Source organism: Geospiza fortis, unplaced genomic scaffold, assembly GCF_000277835.1.
Source record: "Geospiza fortis unplaced genomic scaffold, GeoFor_1.0 scaffold95, whole genome shotgun sequence".
NCBI lineage: Eukaryota > Metazoa > Chordata > Aves > Passeriformes > Thraupidae > Geospiza > Geospiza fortis.
Window position 1 is genome coordinate 5,690,828 of NW_005054333.1, and position 26,323 is coordinate 5,717,150.

The 26,323-nt window shown below is 37.2% G+C and overlaps 1 protein-coding gene across 2 annotated transcripts; it reads right to left on the reverse strand.

Moving 5' to 3' along the window:
• On the reverse strand, window positions 1-26,298 carry SP4 (Sp4 transcription factor). 2 transcript variants are annotated; one of them, XM_031057651.1, is made up of 5 exons: window positions 26,065-26,298; window positions 23,881-25,429; window positions 5,122-5,350; window positions 4,688-4,887; window positions 1-3,626 (listed from the first exon to the last, which is right to left on the reverse strand). In XM_031057651.1, the coding sequence occupies exons 1-5, from the start codon at window positions 26,068-26,070 to the stop codon at window positions 3,379-3,381; spliced, it is 2,232 nt and encodes a 743-aa protein (XP_030913511.1). In that variant the 5' UTR covers window positions 26,071-26,298; the 3' UTR covers window positions 1-3,378. The 2 variants fall into 2 exon arrangements, with proteins under 2 accessions (XP_030913511.1, XP_005421815.1); XM_005421758.3 differs by lacking the exon at window positions 26,065-26,298 and adding an exon at window positions 25,927-26,052.
• Window positions 26,299-26,323: the final 25 nt, after the last annotated feature.

The following is a 26,323-nucleotide window of genomic DNA, read 5'->3' on the forward strand; positions in this document are numbered from 1 at the left end:
TTTTAAACTCAAGGGAATTTTAATAGGTTACTTGCAAAATGTTATTGCAGGCAACAACTTGTACATGATTTTAGTTCCAAACCCACCAAAAAATTATACAAATCAGCATTGTAAAAGTGTCAGATTAATGCCTTACAGGCTTTGCTGGCAGAATTAATTTCTAAATTGTAGATGTGGGGAAATGTTACTCTCATTTTTTTCCTTTTCCATTTTTTTTTAGAAAAATTTACAAGTGAAATATTACTACAAAACTTTTTTTATAAGGAATTTTTGCAAAACATTTACATTTTTACCATCAACTATTTTTCTGTTTCAAAATCATTATGTAGATTTAATACCCTATGCTGCACATCAATTCTTGCGGGATGACAATTCAGTGACATGCATAAAAAAACACCACAAGGCATTAAAATGAAGACTTAAATACAAATATTGTTGCAATAAAACAGTTATAAAATTGAAAAATAGGACCTAAACATCATGCTTACTTAACTTTGACAAATTAACTTTTTCTCCTAGATTACACACTTTTATTACTGCTCTCGTGAAAGAATGTGATAAATAATGACTTAACACCAATTGCTAATGTAATCGGCAACACATACACAAACCTAACCAAAGAAAGTATATTGTAAGAAAAAAACTATTCTAACACTGGAGTTCTACCATGGTAAATACACTTTGCACTGATAATTACAATAAAGCAAAAATTTTAATGGTGGCAAAGGGAATGAACAGTGAAATGCCATTAAACAAGATACTACTGCACATCTGTGCCCTATTACTTACAACAGCTATATCCCACTGAGTCAAATAAAGGACATTGAAATTTACGATCCTTTTAAGACAGAAAAGTGGATTCAGAATGGTATGCAGAACAGACTGGCAGAATGTTTCTAATTCCAGCGGTAAAATGTGCACCTGCTAACACAAGTTAATGTACTTGAGATGCTATGAAGCCAACCAGATTTAGATTTGGATACATCTATAATAGGGATTCATTGCAGATTAAAAATTACTTCAGTTTCCTATCTGCATACATAAGTATGCATGAAAAAATTACATATGAAATGGCTGTGCAGAATGCTTGTAACTTCAGTTTACAAAACTGTTAACTTTTAGGAAATATGATATTAACATTAGGAAAGTTCTTCTTTGCATAAAGTAATGTAGAGCACTGATTGTGAAGCATAATGATAAAATATATCTTTGACGTTTCATTTCCTTTATAATAAAATTAACAGTTAATACTACCTAATGTTCATCTGTATTAAATGTAACACCTAATTGCTTTTGATGTTTTAAATCCAGATACATCAGTTAAGAGTACTTTAAATAAAATATACAAAATAATGTACAAAACCCAACTAAAATTTAAAGACTCTGTTACAAGTCTAAAAAAGCTTTAAGAAACTTGAAATTTATAACCACAGTGTAAAATTGTTTTTCTTTAATCTCAAAGCTTTTTATGTAAACTGAAAGTATAAAATACCCTCAGCTTAGTATTTTGCTACAAAGGGCTGGCCTAAAGTGTACACAGTGTAAACAATGGCATTTCTTTTGCTTCAAAAATACAGAAAACACCACAAGATTGATAAATTGTTCAGATGAGAAGTATATGATCTTTAGGGAATGCACAGGGTACCTGTTACGTCTTACAAACCAACAGCTACCACACACATTCTTTCTTTCATAATTTTTAGGGGAAAGAAAAACATCTTATTCTTCTTGCACTGTACTTCCTTCAGTTACATTAAAATATTTTGGTGTATAAATCTCCTTAAAAACTGGTCATGAGAATTTATTAACAAGTGACTGTAGATGTAAAAGGTTGTATTTATGCCTAGGGGAAGTAATTAAAAATCCTGAGTATGAAATATTTGGCCATCTTTCCTCCTTTTACCTACTACTAATTTTGACATAGAAAATGCAATTTTTGTTGTTGTTTTTTCTTTTTTTCTTTTTTTTAATATTTCCTTTATATTCACTGTCACATCTGAAAATGTAACCAAACCTTTGAAACCAAAAGTCATGTCCAAAAAAGATGATAATATTTCTATTTCCCAGTTTGTGTTTTGGTTGGAGGATCAATATAAGACTTGATAGGTAACAGATATTTATTACCAGCCTACATACTATCCTTGAAAAGTGGTGGTAATATTTGAGGGGAAAGAGAAAATGTTTACTTACTTCTTTCCTTATTAAATGTGATAATTAATTTTTTTTCTTTGGCTATTAAGTCAAAGCACAAAGAACTCAGCACATTAACCACAACATAATAAACTAGTATTTACAGAGAGGACATACTGGACAACACTCAGTTGTCAGATTGATTTCCATGAATTCTAACAAAATTAAAACAATCAAACATCTAAGGTTGAGTTTTTAAGATTCAAGTTATCTATGAGTTAGAAATGGGCCACAGATGTTTGAAAATACAGAATCATAGAACCACAGAATGGTTTGGGTTGGAACAGACCTTAAAGATCATCTAGTTCCAACCTCCTTGCCATGGGCAGACGGGCAGGAAAATATAAAATGAAATGAATTACCAAAATTGACACAATTTTTTTTCTACATAAAGATACCATTACTTTTGTAAATCATATGTTAATATCTTTCTATGGTTTTATCTTTCCTACTGTTTAAACTAATTCTACTAATAGCCTAGCTCTCCACACAAAGAGAGGAATTAGAACTCACTGATTGTCATTTGTACACACTACTATAATGTAGTAGTCAAAATTAATCTGAGGCCCACCTCAGAATCACTTTGCAGCACGCATCATTCAGCTGCTATTTGAGTAATTCCAAAATTTGAGAAAAGATGGCCAAAATTAACCGATGTGTTGTATGGACTGAGCAAAACCCCAAAATATGTCCACTGTTGTTCATCCTGTGTTCTGTTTTGCTGCGCCTTATGGGAAAAGGATGCTCTCATTAAAATATTACAAATTTATGTTAAAAACAAAGTGCCTTCATCAAATGGTATTAATCCTAGTCAAGGTCCACCCAGTTTTACATTGATACTATCAGATTTTATAAACACATTAACATACAGTGCTAAAATAGGGGGGTAAAGTTCACTTAAAATCATTACAGAATATACAGATATATAACTAAAAAAGTACAGTATGGAAATATTATTCCTCTATCTGTTTATCCAGTCATCAATTTGCGCTGTTTGTATTTTTGAAATTTTTGTCTTGTTGCACCGGTGTACACTTCCCATGCTGACCCTCCAACCTGGAACACTTACAGAAGTCATGACTGAAAAAAAGATTTCCTGCTCTGTAATCCACTTTACCAGCCCACTTCCATATCCTGAAAGGTATGTAAACTTAAGTGCAGCACTAGGTGTCCATATAAATGATCCTTTCAGAATTCTTCCATGTTTGTTGAAACGTTAGGGGTTGCTGGGTTTGAATCTTGAGAAATGGCAGCAACAGTGACAATTCTTGGAGAACCAAGAACCTCAGTAACTGAAGAGTCCAGTTCTCCTGAGGTAACAATAGCAAGGGCTGTTCCACCACCCTTCTTGTTTTGATGAGTTTTGACATGTTTCGAGAGATGGTCACTTCGCATAAACCTTTTAGAACATTCTGGGCATTCAAATCTCTTTTCACCTTTTTAAGAAGAAAAAGAAAACCAACATGTTACTGAAAGAGAGCACTGAACACTGCTTGATCATCTGAATCTCACCCTATTCTATTCAACACTCAAAGTGTCTTTATAAGGACACTGTTTCTATCTGTCTCATTTCCAGGTGTGTTCTGTTCAGTCACAGGCTTTTGGCCACCTACTCCCCACTACTGAAATGTTCTCAACAAGTATTTACTGTGCTGTGATCATCTGACGAGAAGTTTGAATTTCAGGACACCAGAGAATTTTCATAAACTTCCATAAACCTACCAGAGCAAGGGAGGTAAAAGCACTCAAAGAACAACTTTTTAAAAATGCTTTTTAAATTTAGATTACAGCAATGGGAAACAAATTCAGAAACATGAATTCCAATGCTCTATGAAGATGTATGAAATCTACACCAAGAGAGACAAATTCAATTACCAAAGGTCCTGTTACTGTTCAAATGTAATTAGTGCTTAGACATCAGGTGCTCTAAGTTGGGGGAGAAGGGACAGGGAGGGGGAGATACTCTCCTGGGGATAAAAATATGAAGGCTGATAAAATTTCTCAGCTTTTAAAACACCAGCTCTTCCATTCTGAACTGTTAAGAGACTTTGCTTTATCAGTTCCCACTTGAAACTAGGAAATTTCCCAAAAAGACCAAATCTAGTGTATGGACTAGGTTAATAAATTTCTTAAGGACTGAGCTAATCCAAGTGAGGAAACAACAACCCTGGTCCATGGCCAATCCTATGTGCCTGACCTAAATTTGTTACATTTAGACCAGGCACTAGCTAATGTGCATCAGCTATCTATAATGAAATGGTCATCTCTTTCTAGCCTACATACAAAAGAACAGTTGGAATAGATCCCTTTATATTTATATGATTCACAATCAGCCTAAATTAATGAAAACTGGAACCTACCACTTCCTTATTTTAAAGTTACTTTTTTCACATTTAAGGGTAATTTTCAGCTTAGTGAGAATCTTGACACCATTGTTTAACTATGGCCACTACAAATCAGACTTGCTTTACTATGGCTACAGAGAGGGATGACCAACCTGTGTGGGTTCTTCTATGCCTTTGTAACTCATCACTCCTTGTGAATCGCTTGCCACAAAAGATCCAGTTGCACACAAATGGTCTTTCACCGGTGTGCCAGCGCAGATGTGCCCGAAGATGAGATGTCTTGCCATAAACTTTTCCACAGCCTTCAATATGGCAGATATGCTGTTTCTTTTTTCCTGGCTCATTGCTGCCTCTAAAAAGATCATATTTAAACAGCTAAGTAGTTATATTCTAAAACATTACCAGGTATTAGGAGAAACATTTCATGCTAATAGAGGCAATTTTAATCCCCGTCTAAAAAAGCCCACACAAATGTACTTTCTAATAGAAAGCATTCAAAATTTAGGCAATATAGGACAATCTCATTCCCAAATGAGGCAAGCTGTGATAAGATGCTTAAATACATACTGATAAAAGTTACATTTACCTTCCTTCTCCCTCTCTGCAATTAGGACATGAGCAGGCAACTCTTCTCAGTCTCTTGCCAGGCTGCACTTCCTGGTCAGAAGCTTGTTGAGCTTGTTGAAGCTGCACTTGTGTTATCTGATCGGGACTAACAGCACCAATTGCTGCATTAGCAATGCCACCTACTGCTACGGTTACAGGAGCTATTGTGGCTTGCTGTACTTTTACTCCATCCTGTCCTTGCTGTTGACCTGTAAAACAAAAATTGTTTGTACCTTTTATTAGTTATTCCAATAAGTGAAATGCACAAATAAACTTTACACATTTACATTAGGTGGACAAAAATCCACTTAGTGTTAAGGGAAGCCACAAACAAAATATTAAATCCAGACATTTTTCTGAAGTATTACCTACCTGTTAGTTTAATGAAATTTGCTATTAAAACAGCACAAGACTCCAAATTACTGACTGATACTAAGAAAAATTAACTAGTTTTACAAATGTATTCTTTTTCTTAAAAGCTGAGATAGGCAAAATCTTACACAGAGATATAGTTCAGTCAATTGCCAATTAATGTCTCCCTAATAACCTTTGAACTATATCTGCATTCAGAAAACTACAATTAGCTAATTAAGAAGTTGCTTTATGGCACTTATAGAATTGTCACTTCTCTTACAATCTGTCTTGAATCAACATCGAGCCAGAAAGGAACTTCTGAACGAAAAAGAAACTTAGGACTAGACTTGAACAAGCTAACAAACCAAAGCTTTTTTGAGATTGTTGTTTTGCATGATTCTCTACTCAGGATGGGGTAACCCTGGTTAGAACTATAAATGGGGGGAAAAGAAGCAAGAGCAGCCCCCGGGGAAAGAGATCTTGTGTTTGGGTTGATGGCAAGCTGAAGGTGAGTCAACAGTGTGCCCTGGCAGCTGAAAGGGCCAGCTGTACCCTGGGGTGCATCAGCAGAGCACAGTGAGCCAGGTGAGGGAAGTGACTGTCCTGCTCTGTTCTGCACTGGTGCAGCCTCACCTCGAGCACTCTGAGCTGGTTTGGGTGCCTTAGTGGAAGAAGCACATCAAACTGTTAGAGTGTGTCCAGAGGAGGGGACCAAGATGGTCAAAGGTCTCAAGGGCAAGATGTACAAGGAACAGCTGAGGTCACTTGGTTTGTTAGTTGGGAGAAGAGAAGGCTGAGGTGTGGCCTCCATAAAGTCTACACCTTCCTCAAGGGAGGCAGTGGAGGGAGAGGTGCTGATCTCCTCTCTTTCTGGTGACTGGCGATAGGACATGAGGGAATGGCACGATTCTGCACCAGGGAAAGTTCAGGTAGGACATTAAGAAAAGACTCTTCACTGAGAGGGTGGTTGATCACCAGAATAGCCTCCCCAGGGAAGGAATCAAATATAATTCCAAGACTGAGTCAATGAAGGAAGAATTCAGCTTCATTGTGTAAGTCCATTATCTCATTGGCTTTCTTGATCTAAGGAAATCTGGATTACTGGCTTGATATTAAACCAAAAGAAACTATTCCAACATAGGTAAGAAGTGTAGTTTCTTGAACAACAAAGTAATATTATGTTTGTTTTAAAAGTTAGTAGTATACAGACTTAGAAAATACATATAATAAACTGAATCTGACACAGAGATGACTTCCAGGCACAATATGACAGTATGACTGAATGCCAGCCCTCTTAGTAACAGGAATGGGACAAAATATAATTTGATGCTGCCATTTTCAAAAATTCACTGTCTTCATACAACTGTGAAATTAAAGGAAATACCCTTTTTTTCACCTTATTTAGAGAGTGTAACAGTCAACCAGAATTCTTTAGAGCAGAATTCAATATTTAGGAATGTATAAATACTAGTCCTCAGTATTAAAGCATTCATTTAAAATTTAGAAATTCCTCAGGGATAACATGGTTCAGAGATATCTGAATGGGGTTTAATGGTTTCTGTAGCATCCATAACATAACAGGCACCACCAATGGGGATAAGAAGAGCACTCTGAAGCCTCAAGTGCCAGCTACTGAGTGAGTTGACACATAGCCCAGCATGGGACAATGACTACTTCAGTCACATGATTGCTGAGGGGCAATGGATGCTTGCACAGAATATCTTGTGTAACAGCCAGAGGTGAAATCTAATGCACACCACCTAACACCACCACATACATGCACATAGGTTAGTACTGAAGAACATGATATACAGAGAACCTCCCAAAGTGACTTGATTTGTCATCTAAAGGCTACTGCTGGCTACAGGAAATAGAATAAATCTGGTTTCTGCCTAGGTCAGTACCAGGTTATTTTCACCTGAAGCACTGATCAAATTTACCCAGTTATTTCCCTTAGTTTATGACTGGAAGTTGCATCTGACCTGCCTAGATATGAATAAACATGAATTCCTTGTCTTCTTAAGAAGGCCACAAATACTGACAGACACTGAATGTTTTCAGTTCTCTGAAAAGAACAACGACAAGCCCCTAAGAGATAGCGTTTGAACCCCACTTGCTATTGGACATATAGTTAAAACAAACAAACAAACAAAAAATCTAAAAGGATTCTGGTATCAGCAGCAAAGGCTTAACCTTGAGTGCAGTCCCCATATGTTTAGGATAGAACCAAGTCTTTATTTTCAGAATAGCAATGTAGTGGAAATATATTTATTTCCTATACTTTAATAGGAAAGAAAAGCACTCATGATAATCCTTGAGGGAGAATATGATAGGGTGAGAAGAACATCATGATATAAATGCAAATAGTAATATAAAGTACTTTGGTTTAACAGTGGCTGAACAGGACACTAGACCTTCCAAAGAAAGTACTAGTCCTGGGGCAGCTCCTTGTCAGGCTGTTAAACTGTTGGAACACTGAGTGCTATAAACAGCTAGAGTCAAAAAAAAGGCTATTTTTAAAAAAATATCTAATGCTTATCCTAATATGATAATATTAATATGATAATGTGACTGCTTGTGATAAAAACCAGGCACACTTTCTGGTGAGCCAAAGGTAAATGAAAACGAAGAACTTGCTCAATGTGCAGTCTTTCACAGAGCACAATCCACTGCCCATCTGTTAAACATACCCAAGGTGCAAACTCCTTTAATTCACAGAGCTGCGCTACAAATGAAGCATCTGTGAATGGTCACTACTAAAGTTAAAGATATAACAGATATTGTGACCTACTGCAGCCTCCTATTCTAGTTTCATTATCAGTCACATTTTTGAGTACATTGTTAAGAATTACACTTTCTTATTACAGTCTGTTAGAAGGATGACTCCATTTATGCCACAAAGTCCTACTGGAGCAAAGAAGTCCTGAGACCTAATCAGTCTGTGGTCAGAACTCAGTTTGAAGAGGATATTTATCTCTTTCTCTCTGATTTTCTTGAATTGGTATTAAAGTTTTGATGCAACCTTTCCCTGGGCTGTCCTGAGGTGACTTTATGATGTGGTATCCTCACAGTCTGTATTTTTGCTCAGAAATGGGCCCTGTAGCTCTCAACTAGGCCCAGAGAGACAGACAGAGCAAAGGGCAGAGGGAAAAGATGCACACCATTTATCTGCAGAAACTTCATTTTTACTCCCTTGAAATTCCTTTTCTCACCGACTGTGCTGCCTAGCACGGACAGCAAGAGAAAGGTAAAGCTCTCAGAGTGCTCTCGGAGGTTGCAGCCATGTAGCCGGGAAGAGAAAACGGAGAGTCTTTCTTTACTTTTAAACTAGCTTCCAGTTCACTAGCCAAGACAAAAGGTTTTTCTCTAGACTGTGGCTTCTTCAGAGAAACTGCTCAACTCTGCTGCTCCAGTCCAGAAGACCAACACGGCCACACCACGCCCCCCCTTGGACGCTGCCTTGGCAGCTCCTAACCTGAAAAAAGCCATGCCTACAAAAAGAAAAACAACTTTAGACTCTGAATCTCTGAATCTACCATCTCTTCAGAGCAAAGAGAGGTTTTATTGCTTAATATTATTAATTTTTTTTCATGTTTGTGAGTACTTTGCTCATTAAATAAACAGTTTTTTCCACTTCTCTCAGAGAAAATTTACCTCCCAAACTGGTTGGGGGAAGGATCACTTAAATCTGCTTTCTAAAGAGACCCCTTCAAAAAATCCTTCCTAAATTTACCCTAAACCAAGACAGCTGTCAAACCAAGGCTTTTCAAGTAAGATGTGAATTGCGACACTTGAACCCTGAGAAGGATGACTCCTTTTCTCATCCCATGATTATTGGTTAATATTCAGGATATAATTCTAGGATATGACAAATAGACATTTATAGAGAAGCCTGTTCAGCATTTCTAAAAATCCAATATATTTTGCTGATTCCATATGAACCAACTTTCACTGTCCAAATAATGAGACGACCAACTCCACAAGGGTCTTCTGACACTTCTTCAGAATATTAAATACCACTGCTGACACACACACTACCTTTCTGAACTTTCCTTCACCCATGTAAGGACAAGGCGTATCTTGGAATATAGGATACACACTACTGAGCTAGTATTTATTAAACATAATACAGTAACACATTTGAGTAGAAATGATTCACAATAATCAGAAAAATGACAATAAAAATACAAAGGGGACAATGCCAAGGAAAGTTGCTCAGGCAGACAATTACACTCCCCACATGGTTTCAGTTAAACAGTAGTAAGTTGACTGCTCTTTAGCTAGAATTAACTAGTTACAACATTTTCTAATATGCATATTGATTTTTCTCCTTTAAATTAATCTCATGGAGTCACTATTTTAAACTCCCTTCCCTTGAATTCCACTTACTAAATTCAGCACAGAAGGTTCTGAAGCTCTCAAAATATCATGCAAATTGCCTTATTTGAAGAACCAAGCCACAACATTCAATAAGCAAATCTAGTTTTTTGAGGTAAAAGACTAACTGAAGAAAGCACACATAGATGATAAATATTCTTTGTCAGAACTTTACACAGCCATGAAAAAAACACTGAGAAGTTCAGTATGTAATTATTGGACTTAATTTTTGTTTTGAACTCCTGAGAGAGCACCCCAACAAGCACATTAGTAATGCACAGAGTAGAAATGGATCTATTCTCATTTTAAAGCTGTTAAACATAAAAGTCTTCTTTGAGAATAACAGGAGTGTATTTTAGGTCAGTTGAAATATCTTTTCTCCTGAAGAAAAATCAGAATTTTTTCACAAAACAACTGGCAGAACATGCCCAAAATCTCAAAGTGAGCCTGCTATAGTCTTGAGTTGTATGGGATTTTTTTTGTAAACTATATACTAGAATCCTATGGATCATTAGGAGGTTTAACTTTTACATCACTTGCATTTATTAAAGAGGAAGAAAAACAAAGGGAATATAAAGGGAAGATAAGAGAATTTAATTATTTCTTAAATCACCTCTGTCAAAGAAAAGAAACTGAGAAAACTCAATGAGTTTGTCAGCAGCGTACTAAATTAAATGAGGGCAACTTCTAGAAGTTTAAAACAGAGATGATTTTTCAGTTGAGAGGATCTAGGTCTAAACTGGCTTCTTCTTTGGAAGAAAACAAACAACAAACCCAACAAACAAACCTGCTTACTCTAAAAACAGGTGGTTGAGATAATGTTATCCACACAGGAAGAGAATGATCTCTTGACAATATCTAGATGGAGAAAAAAAGGCTTATTAAAAATATTCCTTTCAAAGTCATACTAGAGGCATTAAATGCTATTTAAAGCCTTCCAGAAATGCTGCTAAAATCAGGAGATCACTTGAAATTGCTTCTTCCTGACATTCTCCAAACCACAAGACCTGATATCACTACACTTCACCATTCATAATCAAACCCCTCAGTAACAACAGCTCTCATGTTTCAGTACACATTTCAGAAAGAGGCCTAAACAAGTCACTATATGAGGGAACAAAGTCACACTTCAGTTCATGCATGTTATTCTGTATGAGCTGTGAAAGCAGTCATTTCTCTATTTTGGAATAAAGAAAGTTTTCTCAAGTTCCCGTGATTTCTTTAGTAATGATTCCTGAAATTGTGAAATATCTCAATAAAAAAAAAATTATCACTGAACTTGCATATGTCTGAGCTTTATTGTACATACTGTCAGGATATAAAGGTAAGTTACAACCAATTGTTACAAAATAACATCAATACAAAATAACATTGATACTAAATTGCATTTCATTTCCTCTCAGGCCTAAGTTCTCTCTTGCTCTTGAATAGTAACTATTTGACCATAGGACAAAATGAATACAGTAAGGAAACCTGTTATAATATTTAATTACAAATCAAGTGCAACAGAAGTCTCACTTATTGCAATATTACAAATATGATTATGACTAAATAGAAATTTTTTAAGCTTCTCAAATAAAAGAGCCTGCATGATCTTTTATCATGGGGTTTAGTCACTAGTCTTTCCCATTTAAGCCGTTAAGTAACTGCATTACTTATTAACATGAGATACAGGATTATAAAGATAAATGCTTGCACATCCTTTATTCTTCAGCATCATTTGCTCAGCTTTCCAATTCTGCATTAAAATTGTATCTTAGCAGGTAAAACTCACATATACTTTCCCACATATACTTTACTCATGTACTCAAGTTACATGAGTTTTAACACGTTCATGCAAGAAAAATTAACAACTTTAAATAATTACTATGAAACCAAATAATACACACACACACCCCAATCACATTTTCAGTTAAAAATTAATTTGCAAAACCATAACAGCACTTTAATGATTTAAGAAAGCTAATGCATGGTACCTAAATCACTTCTACAGAGTGATTGATCACTGGTTATTAGGTTTGGCCATCCATTTAAAGTCAAACCAAGCTTCCTTTTACCACACACTACACCTGCTTTCCTACACTTTTTCATCTGAAGTAGCATGCACAAAACTCAGATTACTCTCTGAGGCAAATAGAGCAGCAAGGAAAGGACTTTATTGATCTACAGAAATCATGAGAGTAAAGCATTAGAAAATTGGATCTTGGAAAGAAGAGAAATTTAAGACTAAGAAAAGGATACTTTCTGGTACACAGTTCCTCAGAAAGAATGCATACATTTCATGCTGCTATTGTGCAACCAATGTTTGCCAGCCAAAAGATGAGAGCAGCAATGACAGTTACCTCAGTAGGGTGCACCTTACTGCAAAATCTGACAAACGCTTGGCAAAATGTACCTAGAGCTACAGTGGCTAATGCTGCAAAGAAGAAAATTTGTTCAACTGTGTATTCTAAAAAGAAAGAAAAGGCTGCAGTTAGAATCCATAATTCAAGGCATATTACTACAAGACAGCCTGCAGAGTTCCAAAGCTCTACAGGCATCAGAGCTGATGCAGCAACTCACCCATTAACAACTCACTGATAGAAAGCAATGAGAAAAAATTTTCTCATCTTCCCTTGCCCTGCATAAACCAGATACTGTAAGCTTGAAAACATCCTTTAATATTCTTTTTCCACAAAGACATAAACATCATTTACACTAAGATAATATCTATAGACTTTATATATTTATTTATAATACAATATGCTTATAATAACATGTCTATATGATATAATAGAATATAATGCTTTGGTTAAGGTATAGTCAAGTTTTAAATATTGTTTAAAAGTATGTGTCAATACAGTTAGAGATCCTCGCTTAAAAAAAACCTACTATGAAGGAGGTTTCATGCTGAAAAAAGAAGCACAAATCACATTGTAAAATTACATATATGTAAAGACAACACTAAATTTAAATATCTACAGAGAAGATGATACAGTATGCTGACAATTCTGCTCTCTTTTCTAAGCAGTAGTTAATAAAGATTTATGAAGAAACAGTACGTGACAAAAGAAGAATTCCCCAGAACAGAAACTGCAAGCACTGATACACAGGACCCACACATTCTATAGAGATCAGTTTGGAGTTAGGAGAGGAACTGGATTCACCCAGCTACTACAAGGGTCATCACAAATCACAGCATTGTGTCCAGATGCTACTACAAGCCGAAAGTTTCCAGTGCAAACTGCAGCATCAAATAGACATCTGTCTTTTCTACCTCCTACAGGGGCACTGCAGCAAGTTTCTATCTTTTATCCATGGCTAACTTTGTCAATATTTGTAAGAACTTGCTATACTCTTCTTCAAGAGATTTTTAAATCTCAGTGTGTTAAAAAATTACTGAATTGCATAATAACTACACTTAACTTCTGTTGAAATTACCGCTTCAAGAGTGAAGAAGACAATAAAGTTAGGGGGTTTAAGTATCTTTAAAAAAATGATCTTTTTTCCTTTAGTGAAAGAATCATATTGGTAACCAAAACAAAACCAAACAAATGTCCCAAAAGTTTCACTAAGTTACTTTATAGCCAGAGCAGAATGTGGCCCAGTTCTTTCCTTCAACTCTTCCCCCTAACTCTAAAACAGGGATAGGACTAGAAAGAAGCCTGTGGACTGTCTGTCTCCACAGTCTGACTAGAGGAGGTCAATAACTAACAAAGTGAAAAAAACCAAAAATCCCAAAACAAAACAAAAATCAAATGCTATCTAACACGTCTGCCATATGGTAACAAAAACACACACTCAGAAAGTATAATTTTCTGCACCTCCATTCAATTTATGGGTATTGCCATGAAGTAGTAATAACTGAATCTTGAAAGGACAGAAGTAGGCTAACATGAAAAAATATAAACCAAGGTTTCAGTACTCTATTTGGATTTTGGGAGGTAGCTGGGAGCTTTTCTGGGTGAGTTTTATAGGATTTTGTCTATGCTTTAGCTGGCTTACGTATTTTACACTTGACTAGAAGGTTCATGAATTTCCTTGAAGTAAATATTTTGGCTGTATGAAATATTATGTTGGTCAAGATAAAAGTAGATATGCAAAAAAAAAAAAAGCAAAGAGATTCAAAGGAATTTAAAGGCTATTATCAGGAAAAAACCCAAGATTCATAAAACATTTTTAAAGATCTTATACAGCAAGACTAAACATGAGCATCAAGTTTTATTTTTATTAACAGCCTGTGGATGAATAGGCTGACCAATATTAAAACTAACTTGTTCATTAAAGATGTAAAACCCGAAACTTTGTTATAGCCTTTATCAGGCAAGGATCAGCAAACCACATATTATAGAATTACAAAAGAAGGGCCACATAAATCTGGAAGATCCAAACCATTAAAGTTCTGACATTTTCTCTAACACTGTTAACCCTACAAAACTGTTTACCTATTCTTGTTTTTTGGATCAGAGCAAACTGAAAGTTTCATGCTTTTGTCAGTTACTTCCTGATGATCAAAGAAATAAGAAAATCAAGGCCCATTTTTCTTAAACTTCAGTATTTTTCTCCAGGGAAAAGCGGTCACATCATGACTTGAAACTATAATTAAGGAAACTCAGGCTTGTACTTAATGTGTATCCCAAGGGTTTTTTTAGCAGGAAGATATTAACTGATAATTCTCTCTTTACAACAAAATAATACTAGATTTCCAATCTATGAAGATTAAATGTGCATTAAATATGCATGTTGGGGTGAGACAGTTTTTCCAAGGACCAACTGATCAAGGTGTATGACTGTTATCAACTTCAGCAGCACTGGAGACTGCACTGTTAGGAACAGATGCATACAGAAATCAATATAACTGTAACCCTACCCCAAAATAAACTAAGCATGTGCTCTGATGCTACATTTCTCAAGAGACTACACATGTCCAGAGCTACTGTTTTGGTGTATGTCATAATCAGAGTAAAATATAATTTAAAAAAATTATACTTCATTATGCACTCCTGACTACTTCTAAAGCTACAGCATATAAATCAAGCTACTTTTATTAACTAAATTATCCATTAAAATGATTGACCACTAAAAAAAGAGGAGTTTTTCAACAATCATAGAACATCCTGAGTTGGGAAGGACCCACAAGCATCATCAAGTCGAACTCCTGGCTCTCCACAGGGCAACCCCCAATAATAACACTGTTTCACTTGAAATTAATACTCCTCTTAGAACATAACATCCCATTCCATATACAGCTAGCTTTTTTCAATAATCACCACTGCTATTAAAATGTTTTTAATATATTAAAACGGTAAGAAACTATTTATTTTATCTACCAGCTCCAAAATCATACAAGACTTAGAAATCCAAAATTTAAGTTACAGTGAGGAAGCTGTTGAAATGAAATTTTGAATATACTTCTTGTCTTTCCCTCACACCAGGTGGCAATGGAAGAACAAGAAGGTTGGCTTAGTGCACATCTAAGTATGCTTTAACAAAGAAAAAAATACTAACAAGCTGTTGAAGATGTGCCATATCACTCAATTCACTTCCTTGGCATTTTATGAACAAGAAAGCTCAGCCAATTCTTTTCCTGTTCTATATGCTCCAATTTCTGACAACAGGAATTGAGAGAGGGGATAGCAAAATTCTCAAGACAGGGCTTACATTTAAGGCTTACATTTTGTTCTTTAAGTTTATAGCATAAAAATAGCTCATTATAAACCTATTTTACCTTGCAATTATCAGCAAAGTTGGTACTTGAAATGCTTCCCCTTCCCACTTTATTTTACAAGTAATGATGAATTCATGCCTTGCTACTCACAGGTCAGGCAGAAAAGACTAGTTTTACTGAGGCATACTGGCAATTTATCTGAACAGGCAGATTGCACATTTCTTAGGCATCAAGTTCAGAACCACTATATTGACACTTTTATTTTTATGCTAACATCACCATGGCTAATGTTTGTTTTCAACTGCAGTTTGTTGTCAAACTGTTTCTGCCACTGTATTGAATTTCAGTTTAAGAAAATCCCATAACCAAAGCAATTTTGTCATTAGGAGACTAAATGCTTCTCCTGTAATTACTTTGGAATATTTGAAAAGGATGCCAGCACTATAATATTTAGAACACTGTGGTTCTGCAACAATTCTCAACTCAAGGCAGCCTGAGAACAGTTGTGACCTTTCATGACTTGGAAAAAGTATGCTATATTTCTATACTCCTCCCATCTATGCTCTCAGAATGCCAAGTCACATAGTATGAAGTAAAAAACCAAGACAGATTCCTTTTTTTGCTTGTTTTTTTTTTAATACAGCTCAATACTTTATACTTATATTTTTACTACAGATTCCACAGCTTGCAGCTTGTTTCTTTCAAGATATTTGCTGCATCTTGCTTGTCAATGAAGATCCAGGAAACTAAATAAACTTTAAATAACTGCATGTTATTTAAAAAAAATAATCATGCAACCCCTATCCTTCAGCTCCTTTGACTTCCACCTTTGGTGTTTATACTTGCCAGTTTTCTTGTATGTAATGTGGCTATTTTAAACCTTTTTCAACTTAGCCACCTACAGGAATCCCTTCTTGCTTAGCTATACCACTCAGCAAGTTCTGTTTCTAGACACCATTACATTAACACAAGAGGAGCCCCAAAGGATACGCTGTCACAAAAATGCATTTTCATTCGTTAAACAATACAAGTGTAATATTCTAGGACTTCAGACTAAACATCTTCCCCTCCTCCAAAATCTAGCATATGTAATAGAGAGTAATAGAAGACTGTGAATAGCATGAAGATGAATCAGGTATTTTAAGTTTTCATAATAGAGGAACTTAAGAACTTTAAACAAAAACATGTCTTATGAAACAATTAAAACACAATATATTGCAGACAAATATTGAATGCATAAAAAATAGGCAGACTCATAAAAGATAAATTCAGAGAAGAAAAATCTACCGATAACTATTAAACTTATTTTTAAAAAAATCCCACTTTTGGTTCAGGAATATGCAGGTGACTGAATGAGGGAAGAGAATCTGAGCACTGCTCTTTGTATGCATCACCTGCAGTCAGCATGAGAGAGGGTCAGAAACACTTCTGAATCTTATATTCATAGAATCATACAATGTTTTGGGTCACAAGACACCTTTAAAGATCATGTAGCTCTGATTCCCCTGCGATGAGCAGAGACATCTTCAGCTAGATCCCATTGCTCAATGACCTACCCAAACTCACCTTGAACACTTCCAGGGATGAGGCATCTACAACCTCTCTGGAAAACCTGTTCCAGTGTCTCACTACACTCAGAGTAAAGCATTTCTTCCTCATGTCCCATCTAAACCTACCCTTTTCAGTTTAAAACTGCTGTCCCTTGTGCTGTTACTGTCGACAGGTCTAGGTAAAAAGTCTGTCTTTCTGACAAGATCCTGTTGTATATCTGGAAGGCTCCCAGAGCTTTCTCTTCACCAGTTTGAATAGCCCCTACTCTTGCAGCCCATCTTCATACAAGAGGTCTTTCAGTTCTCTGATCATTTCCATGGCTCTCTTCTGGACCAGCTGTATCAGATCCGTACCTGTCTTCTAGTGGGGATCCCAGCATACTCCTGTGGATGAGGTCTCACAGCAGTGGCAAAGAGAGAGAATCACATCCCTTGAACTGCTGGCCTTGTTTGTTTTTATGTAACCCAAGATACCATAGGCTTCCTGGGCTGCAAGCATACATTGCCAGCACATATCCCATTTTTCATCTACTAATATCCCCAAGTCTTTCTCCACAGAACTGCTCTCAATCCATTACTTTATCACACAATCCATACTGAGATTACTCCATCATCACAGGTGGGGGGACCTTTATTTGGCCTTGCTTAAGTACAATGAGGCTCACATTGCCCACTTCTCAAGCCTGCCAAGACCCCTCTGGATGCCATCCTTTCCCTCAAGCACATCAGCTGCACCGCTCATTTTGGTGCCATCTGTGAATTTGCCAAGGGTGCACAGAATCCCACAACATCATTAGTAAAGATACTGACAGTACTGGTCCCAGTATAGGGACATCATTGATTACTGATCTACATTTGGAGATCGAATCATTGATGGTAACTCTGAATGCAGCCATCCAGCCACTTCCCTGTCATCCATAAAATCTGTATCTCTCCAAGGCTACTGCAAGGGACTATGTCAAAAACCCACACAAAAAGCCACAGCAGATGAAGTAGATTGTCAGCAGCTCTTCTTTTACCTACCCATACAGTCACTCCAGCACAGAAGGCCACTGGATTAGTCAGGCACCATTTGCCATCTGTGAAGCCATGTTTGGCATACATTTGGGATGACATGTCGGCTGTCTCTAACCACCTCTGTACCCACATGCCTGGACATAGCTGGCAGAAGGTGTGTTCCATGACTGTACCAGACACAGAGATTAGGTTGACTGCTAATTATTGACTGCTAATTATAACTTTTTTAAAAATTGGTGTGATGTTTCCCTTTTTCCAGTCATTGAGTGACATACAGTTAATCTAATCCTTTTTTTTTTCCCTGTTTAAAGAATTGGATAGAATGCTTCAAAGTCCTCATCAAACTTTGACCCAGACAGTCATGTCTAAACAATATATTGAGTCTTTGAACTGCAAGTCCTAAAACTAGTGCCTGTCACACAACAAGACTTAATTAAGAGGGAAAGGGAAGAGAAAGCCTTGAAGAAAGGCTGAAGCTGGATGCAGACAAGTGGGAAAATGCACAAGAAGTCAGGAGACCTCAAGGTACTGACAAATTGCATAACTACTAGTCACAGTGATGTGAAAGTATCTGGACAAAGAGAGAATGCCTGAGTAGCTCACATTACTATAGAGTATGAAACAGAATGGCAAGGCTCATTATATATTTTTAAGTATCTCAATAAGAACACTTGGCATTGGATTTCATTGTCATTAGGAACTATTTTGAAGCCCATCGCACACCCCTACAAAAGACTTAAAACTCTCCAGCTTTACTATTGCCAGGCAACAGTCTGTTCCACTGAACAGAAGTCATTGCCCCAGGTTACTTTGGGGGGATGAACTCCAAATTCCCCATAATTCAGAGCATGTCACCACTCATGTTCAAGAGAAAAGGCTTGAACTTCTGTTGCAAGGTGATGGAATCTGATTACTTTTGCTTAAAAAAAGTGATTTTGGAAAAAGTACACATAAAATACAAATAATTTTTTTCACTATTTTAAAACAAAATAATCTAATTCACTTTTGTATGGGGCAAACACCTCCACCATCATGTAACAAAAGTACTCTAAGAAGTATCATTAAGGTAGATATAAGTTTGATCTATTAATTTTTTTCTCATAAAGAAAGAGGGAATTTTTCTGAAGAAAAAAAAAACCAAAACAAAAAACAACCAGAAAACCCCACAAAAAGTCCACCAAAAAACCCTCAAGAGTAAGAGAAAAACACCAAAATTAACCAACCAAACAAAACAACTCCACCTACCAAAAGGAAACTATTTTTACAAATTGTATGTTTTTCTTAGAATCAACTAGTAGTAAAAGCAGTTCCTTTCACATAGTCTCTTACAGTGTCAATCAACTCATCTACACAAATCTGCCTTAATTTAAAAAGGGGCTGGGGACAGGAATCCTTTGAACTTGCATCTGCAACTCTCACAGCAGAAGCCTTGAAAAAAGGCAAGGATATTCTGCAGTATCTACTTTTCTCCAAGACCATAGAGGCAAAATTCAGGAAGTTGCTATCTATAACATTCCAGGCTATTCCCCTCCACAGGGAACCATGCACAAAACAGCAACTGACAGCAGAGAAGAAATACTTAGTGCAGAAGTAGCTTGGTAAAAGGCTAAGACAGGTACTGATCTCACAGCAAGGCAGGTATTAGTAGATCCCTGAATGTTCAACAACCACAGTGGTTTCTATGTAGCCTGTTGTTTGTCTTTCTCTTAATTAAACAATTGATTAAAGATCTGGTTTTAATGCTCAGAAACTTAACTGGATGAGAATAAAACTTTCTTCTGTACATTTAATTTTATGCCTTTGACTGACACTTTGTACAACTTAATAAAATTTTATGGAATCACATATTGGTGTAGACTTTGAGGGACCTCTGGGGAGCATCTGGTCCCACCACCCTGCTCAGGCAGGGCCACCTACAGAAAGCTGTCCAGGACCATGTCCAGACAGTTTCTGAATATCTCTGAAGATGGAGAGTCTGGAACTTCTCTGAGCACTCAGTAGCTCTCACAGTAAAAAAATAATTTTCATCACTGACATTGAAGTTTTCTCTCAGGCCAGAAAGTGAAAGATTGTGAGAATGTCTCTGCTTTGCCCTGCGTTTTTGACCACATGCAACGTATAACCCAAAGTATGGTACTTACCGGGATCAGGTTTTGAACTTTTAACTGAAAAAACACAACAACAAGAAACCCCAAACACACTTGTGTATCTTGCTAGGTTTACAGTAGACTTTCAGTAACAAAAGTTATGAAAGGTAGACCAAAATATAGTATTTACCAGAAGATCTTAAGGCTTTTCTTCCCAATGTGAAATTTTTCTCTTTTGGAATTTAGAATCTATTCAACAAAACAACAACCACAACAAAAAAACCCCAACCAACCAAAAAAAACCCCAAAAAAAGCCAAAAAAAACCATCCAGCAAAAAACCCAACTCCCCCCATTTATCAAAATTTTCTATAAATCAACAATTCTGTTATAATTTTAAATTAAGTATTTTCCTGCTTTACTGTTTCATTTACTACTGAAAAACTAAAGAAAAAATGTGCTTAAATATCTCACTGTGGAAATAACTAGGAAAACCACTGTTCGTGGAACAGAAATATGACACAAATACAAAAGCAGTTATTTATTGTGATTTTTTATTGTGATTTTAAAAGGTTTTTTTTTCCTAGAAACTCAACTGGCTTGATTGAAGGGGTTTGATTGAAGGACAACATAACTTCTTTTGCCTAACAAAGTTAGAGCACCTGAATCAATGCATGGGATGAGTTCTTCACTCAGCCTTCTCCTTAAAATTTTCTGGACATCCTCCACACAGCTCATTTCTAACCCCTACTTCTACTGCTCATTTGTGGCAAATGAACTACTTGTGAAGAGTTCAGTTTATTTTCAAGACACTTCACACTGGCAAGCTCAGGTACTGCAGAAAAGAAATACCAGTCTGCAGATATTGAGGCAGCTGAGCTGTTTGTTTTTCAAAAGGTTTCCTGTAATGATGCCTGGGAATAACAAAAAAAAAAAAAAAACAACAAAAAACAACAACAACATTTCAGATAAAAACCAGCAAACCCAAGGAAGTTAACAGCCCTGATCAAGTCAGCTTATTCTATTTAGGTGGCAAGCAAAGTTTAGATCTTAGCATGTTTGCAATTTTCTATTTCATAACCATTCTTTCCTTGTAATCTTAATACATTAGCATTAAGGACTGCACATCATGCTCTTCCCTTTCCTTCACATTCTACCATGTCTCCCATTCCCAGAGTAGAATCAGGAAGTTTCATAAGACAGAAGCAGAGATAAGTAAGAGAAGGAAATTACAACTAATCTCTTGCATTCAAAAAGCTTGTTCTTTCTCCCTAACATCAAGTCCTGGGAGAGAAATAGTACCTTATTGAAAAAGGAAAGGAAAAAATGTCAGAATACTTATAGGTGTGGAACACCTCTTCTATGAGGAAAGGCGGGCAGAAATGGGGTTGTTCAGTCTGAAGAAAAGAAGGCTCTGGGAATACCTTATAGCACCTTCCAATACCTAAAGGGGATACAATAGACTTGAAGAGGAACTTTCTACAAGGGCATGTAGTGATAGGACAATGGGGAATGACCTTAATATGAAAGAGGGTAGGTGTAGATTAGACATAAGAAAGAGGGCTTTTACAATAAGGGTGGCAAAATACTGGAGCAGATTGCCCAGAGAGGTGGCAGATGACCCATCCCTGGAAACTTTCAAAGCCAGGTTGGATGGGGCTCTGAGCAACCTAATCTAGTTGAAGACGTCCCTGATCATAGCAGGGGGGCTGAACTACATGACCTTTAAAGCCCCTTTCAATCCAAACTATTCTACATTTCTATGATTCACTGCTGCCAAAAAATTATGGAAACAGCTGTAAGGCCTACTGGGAGCAGGGCATGAGAGAGTGGGCACATTGAAGAGGAATTCAATGGTCACAAAATGTAGTCTAGTTAGCATATAAACACTGTATGACTAAGGCTTGGCTTGTCCAGGACCATACTTGTGATTCATTGCCCTTTTTTCATCCTCAAGTTACCAATCTCAATCCCTTTATTTTCCAAAAGACATCATATGCAAGCACAGGTAGGGTCAACATAATCAACAAAGATGATACTCAGAACCTCTTGCTCTAATACCTGCTAGAGTGTACTGAATAGTAGTACACCATTAGTAAGCAAAGAAAAAACCTACACGCAGAAAGGTTTTTCCAGCACCCTCAAATCTAGGCTGTTCTCAAAGCAGGCTTCCTATGGAGTCCCCTACCAAAGTAGAGACTTCTGTCTAAGAAAGCCATCAACCAGCACCTTCCTATCAGGAAAAAAAGTGTTCCAAGGTGAACAGGACTGCAGCTGCTCAGCTACAGCTAACCAAACTTCTCTTTGAACCATTACAGCTAAATAGAAGGTCAAGATTTTAATTCTAATTACCCAGATTAATGCTTGTGTGAGACTTCTTAAACAAGCCAGGTTTAGTGCCATCTAACTCAGCTCTTAGTATTTCAACATGCCATTCCATGCTGAGAAGTACCACACAGACAAAATTCTCCCAATAGCAAATTTCTTACTACTAAACTATGTTAGTAGTTATGTCTCCTCAAAAACATTTCAATCAAAAAGAAAAATTTTTTGCCCAGTTAAACATTTTTCATTTTAGCATATGATTATAAAAACCAAAAACCAAACCATTTAAGAGTCTATATGATACTAATGTTTGCTTATGCAGACTTGACAGCAGTCAAACATTATGTGTTTTTTCTAACAATTTTATAGTAAAAAACTGTGCCTATAGTCAGGATGTTGTTGGGAAGAGTTTATTGTAACTACTACAATAGAAGATTTTTATGACATAAAGCCAAGTTTAGGTAAGTAGTTACCAAGTTGACAAAGATAAAACTTGATTTAGGCAGGAGTTATCTAAAACATTAAAAGTCAGCAAGCTCTGCATAAAGAGGTGTCCTTGTGGGACACTGCAGAGACCTTGCACAGAGTTTACTGTAAAACTAAGTTCAGTTATCCAACCTAGAACCTTTTAATAGCTCCTTTCCCAACTACTAGACCAGCATAACCAAACAGACACTTCATAGTACATATCAAAAGTTCAGCAGCAAGTACTGAAGTACAGTCACCAGTTGGCATTATCCTTTTATTTTAAAGCAAGCCACAGAAACCATGTGCAAGCACACATTATTCTACTCAATCTCTTTGCAGAACTCAAACTTTTAAGGGAACAACTTTATGAGCTAGTGCAGAATGCAATGAGTAGTTCCACATGAATGCATGCCAGGACACAAGGTATCCCAGCTCACATATTGTCACTTCTCATTCTACATCCTCAAAAGAAGATTAGGAATACTGCCTGGTTGGAAAAAGGTTTTTTGTGCTGGCTTTTAAGCATATCAAAGCTCTATCAGTAAAGTCCCATGTTCACTTCTGGAGCCTACAAGTCTTAAGTAAGACAGAGGACAGAATATTTAAGTACAGTTTATCAAATACAAACAGTTTCATTTCATCTGACACCACTGGTAATATTAATTCAATGTTTAGCAAAAATGTCACCTATTTTAAAATCTGAATATTAGTGATAAGTGTGAGATATTTCCTCACAGTTAAGGGTTTAACGTTCATTACAGAAAATTCTGAAGAAAGAGTGCTAATCTAAAACCATCTGGTATTCTTGTAATATTAAAAAAACCCAAAACAAACCAAAGCCACAAACAACGACTACAAACAAAACAAGACAACCATACAAAAAAGCAAAACTCCAAAACTTTGTCAGACCACTCACCCGCAACGCTGGTAATGGTAACAGGAACTCCTTGAACTTGAACACCTGCAGCACTCAGGTTGGCAACACTTACTGTTTGAAGATTAGGTACTGAAGCAAGCTGGGCAGCGTTCAGAGTGATGGGGGTACCAGCAACAGCCACTGGAGCAATCTGGGCAATGGTTGTGCCACCACTTGAAGACACAGGAGTAATGGTTAGTTGTTGGGGTAACCCAGCATTTTGAACTTGCAGATTTGAAAGGCTTTGCAGATTCTGAACCTGCACAGTTTGCCAGCTGATCTGTCCTGATGGTGTTAAAGTTGGAGCCCTGATGAGCACCTGAGTTGGGCTCACTGCCTGCAGCTGAACATTCTGCAAAGGCTGCTGCTGGATGGTCTGTATAGTCTGCCCTGACTGGAGCTGAAATGACTGTGGAGGAATGGCCTGAATAATCTGCTGTTGAGGCTGCTGGATCTGTATCTGCTGCAGAATAGGCTGACCTACGATCTGGACCTGTTGAAGGGAACCTGACTGATCCTGGACGTTCTGTAGTCCATTGGACTGAAGCTGACTGGAGCTCTGGGCTTCGGAGTCTGTAGCAGTTGTTTGAGGTTCTTCAGTCGCCTGCTCTGAACTGCTGCCTGCTGTGCTTGTGTATTGGCCTGCTTCTGCAGAGCTGACCAGTGTGTCACTGCTAGTCAGAGATGTTGAGGCAGTGGTTGTAGCAGTGGAAGATGAGGAAGGAGACTCTGGCATGGTACTACCAGAGGCAGAAGTGACAGGTGTAGACGCCAGCTGATTTCCATTGGAAACTCCACTCTCAGTAGACTGGCCAACTTGCCCCGAACTTCCTCCAGTGGCAACACTGTTAATCACAGGCAAAGCCAGGGTTACCCCACCAATGTTTATAGGTAGCGTTGTTACAACTTGCGCCTGAGTACCAGGAATAGTTTGCAGTTGCAGTGGTATGGAGACACCGGGCCTAATTTGGACTGGAACTGTCTGATTTGCTAGGTTCTGAGCAATAACATTTCCTGAAGCTGTCCTGTTTGCAGTTGTGAGGATAGCTTGATTATTCCCTGCAGGAATAAGCTGAATTTGACCCTGTATTTCTTGTAGACCAGTAGCATTGGATGGATTGATTTGACCCTCTGTTGTCTGAATCTGTGGAATCACTTGGTACTGGACACTACCGCTTGGATTCTGTACTTGAATGACTTGGAATTGTCCAGGGGTTGTTGTAGAAGAATTGCCTGATTTGGTTTTTGAAGGAGATGTACTTCCATTGTTACTGCTGGAGGGACTTGCTGCACTTGAAGCAACAGAAGATCCTTGCTGAGCAACATTATTTTCTTTTGAAGCAGAAGGAGCAGCGGCAACAAGCTGCCAAGCATTTCCAGCTAGCTGAGTTGTTACCAATTCCAACTGCTGTGGCTGATTCTGAAGCTGCACCAAACCTTGATTTGGGTCTATAATAATCTGCTGCTGTCCAGTTCCTTGATTCTCACCAGGAGTTCCTATTTTGCTGCAAGTGGCTGCTAGCAAAGCGAGAGGTGAAGGCTGAGAATCCTATCCATAAAAAGAGAAAACAGAAAGGGTTCAGGACAAGAGTGCAAGTATGAAGCATCAAAAGTGAGCATTAAGGTTTGCACAGGAAGCAAAAAAAAAACCCAAGAAGGTGCTTCTGCACAAAGACCAGTGATACAGCTCTGAAAAAGGAAGTATGAATTGCTGTAAATAATCTTTAAACACAGTGCTCTTAAAAGTCTTTAATTATCAATTATTATGTGACAGCCAAGACCTCAACTGCATCATCAATTCAGTCTTTTTTTCCCCCTCAAAATAAAGAAAAAAAATTAAAAATGCTTCTATTACATGGAAAGCAGCTGATCACTGCAAAATGCAACCAAACAAACATGTCCAGGCAGTAAAAACACTGCATCCAACCAACTGTGCTTCATCCAACCCAAAGAAAGATGCCCTGAGCAGGAAATGCTGTTAGCTGAACATTTCATTTTTAATGCTAATAGTTTGGGCACTTCCCTATTCGGGTGTGTGTTCTTTACCTGTGAGCCTCCAGTTTTCCCTTTTTTATTATTATTGTTGTTATTCTCTGCCTCGGGAGATTTCTCTCCCTCTGTGGGCATAGTTTCCTCCTTCTTTTGATCTGCAAAAATATCAAGTGTAACAGGTTAATTATTCACCTTCATTTATACAATACCAAAACCCACGAGCATATCCTTTTCGGTTCCCAGCTTGTTGCTTTTGCCTCTTCATAAAAACAACAGTACAAATCACTATTACAAAAGAACGAGTCCTAAGAAACGTGGTTTGAAACCCAACCCATGGGGGCTGGAGAGTTAACACCCAGAAAGGGGAGGTTTGGTTTCCTCTCCCAGAGACAGCAGGAAAAAACCACCCACAACCCTCCTCCTCCTCCTGCTCCCAAAAGCATCGACGGCC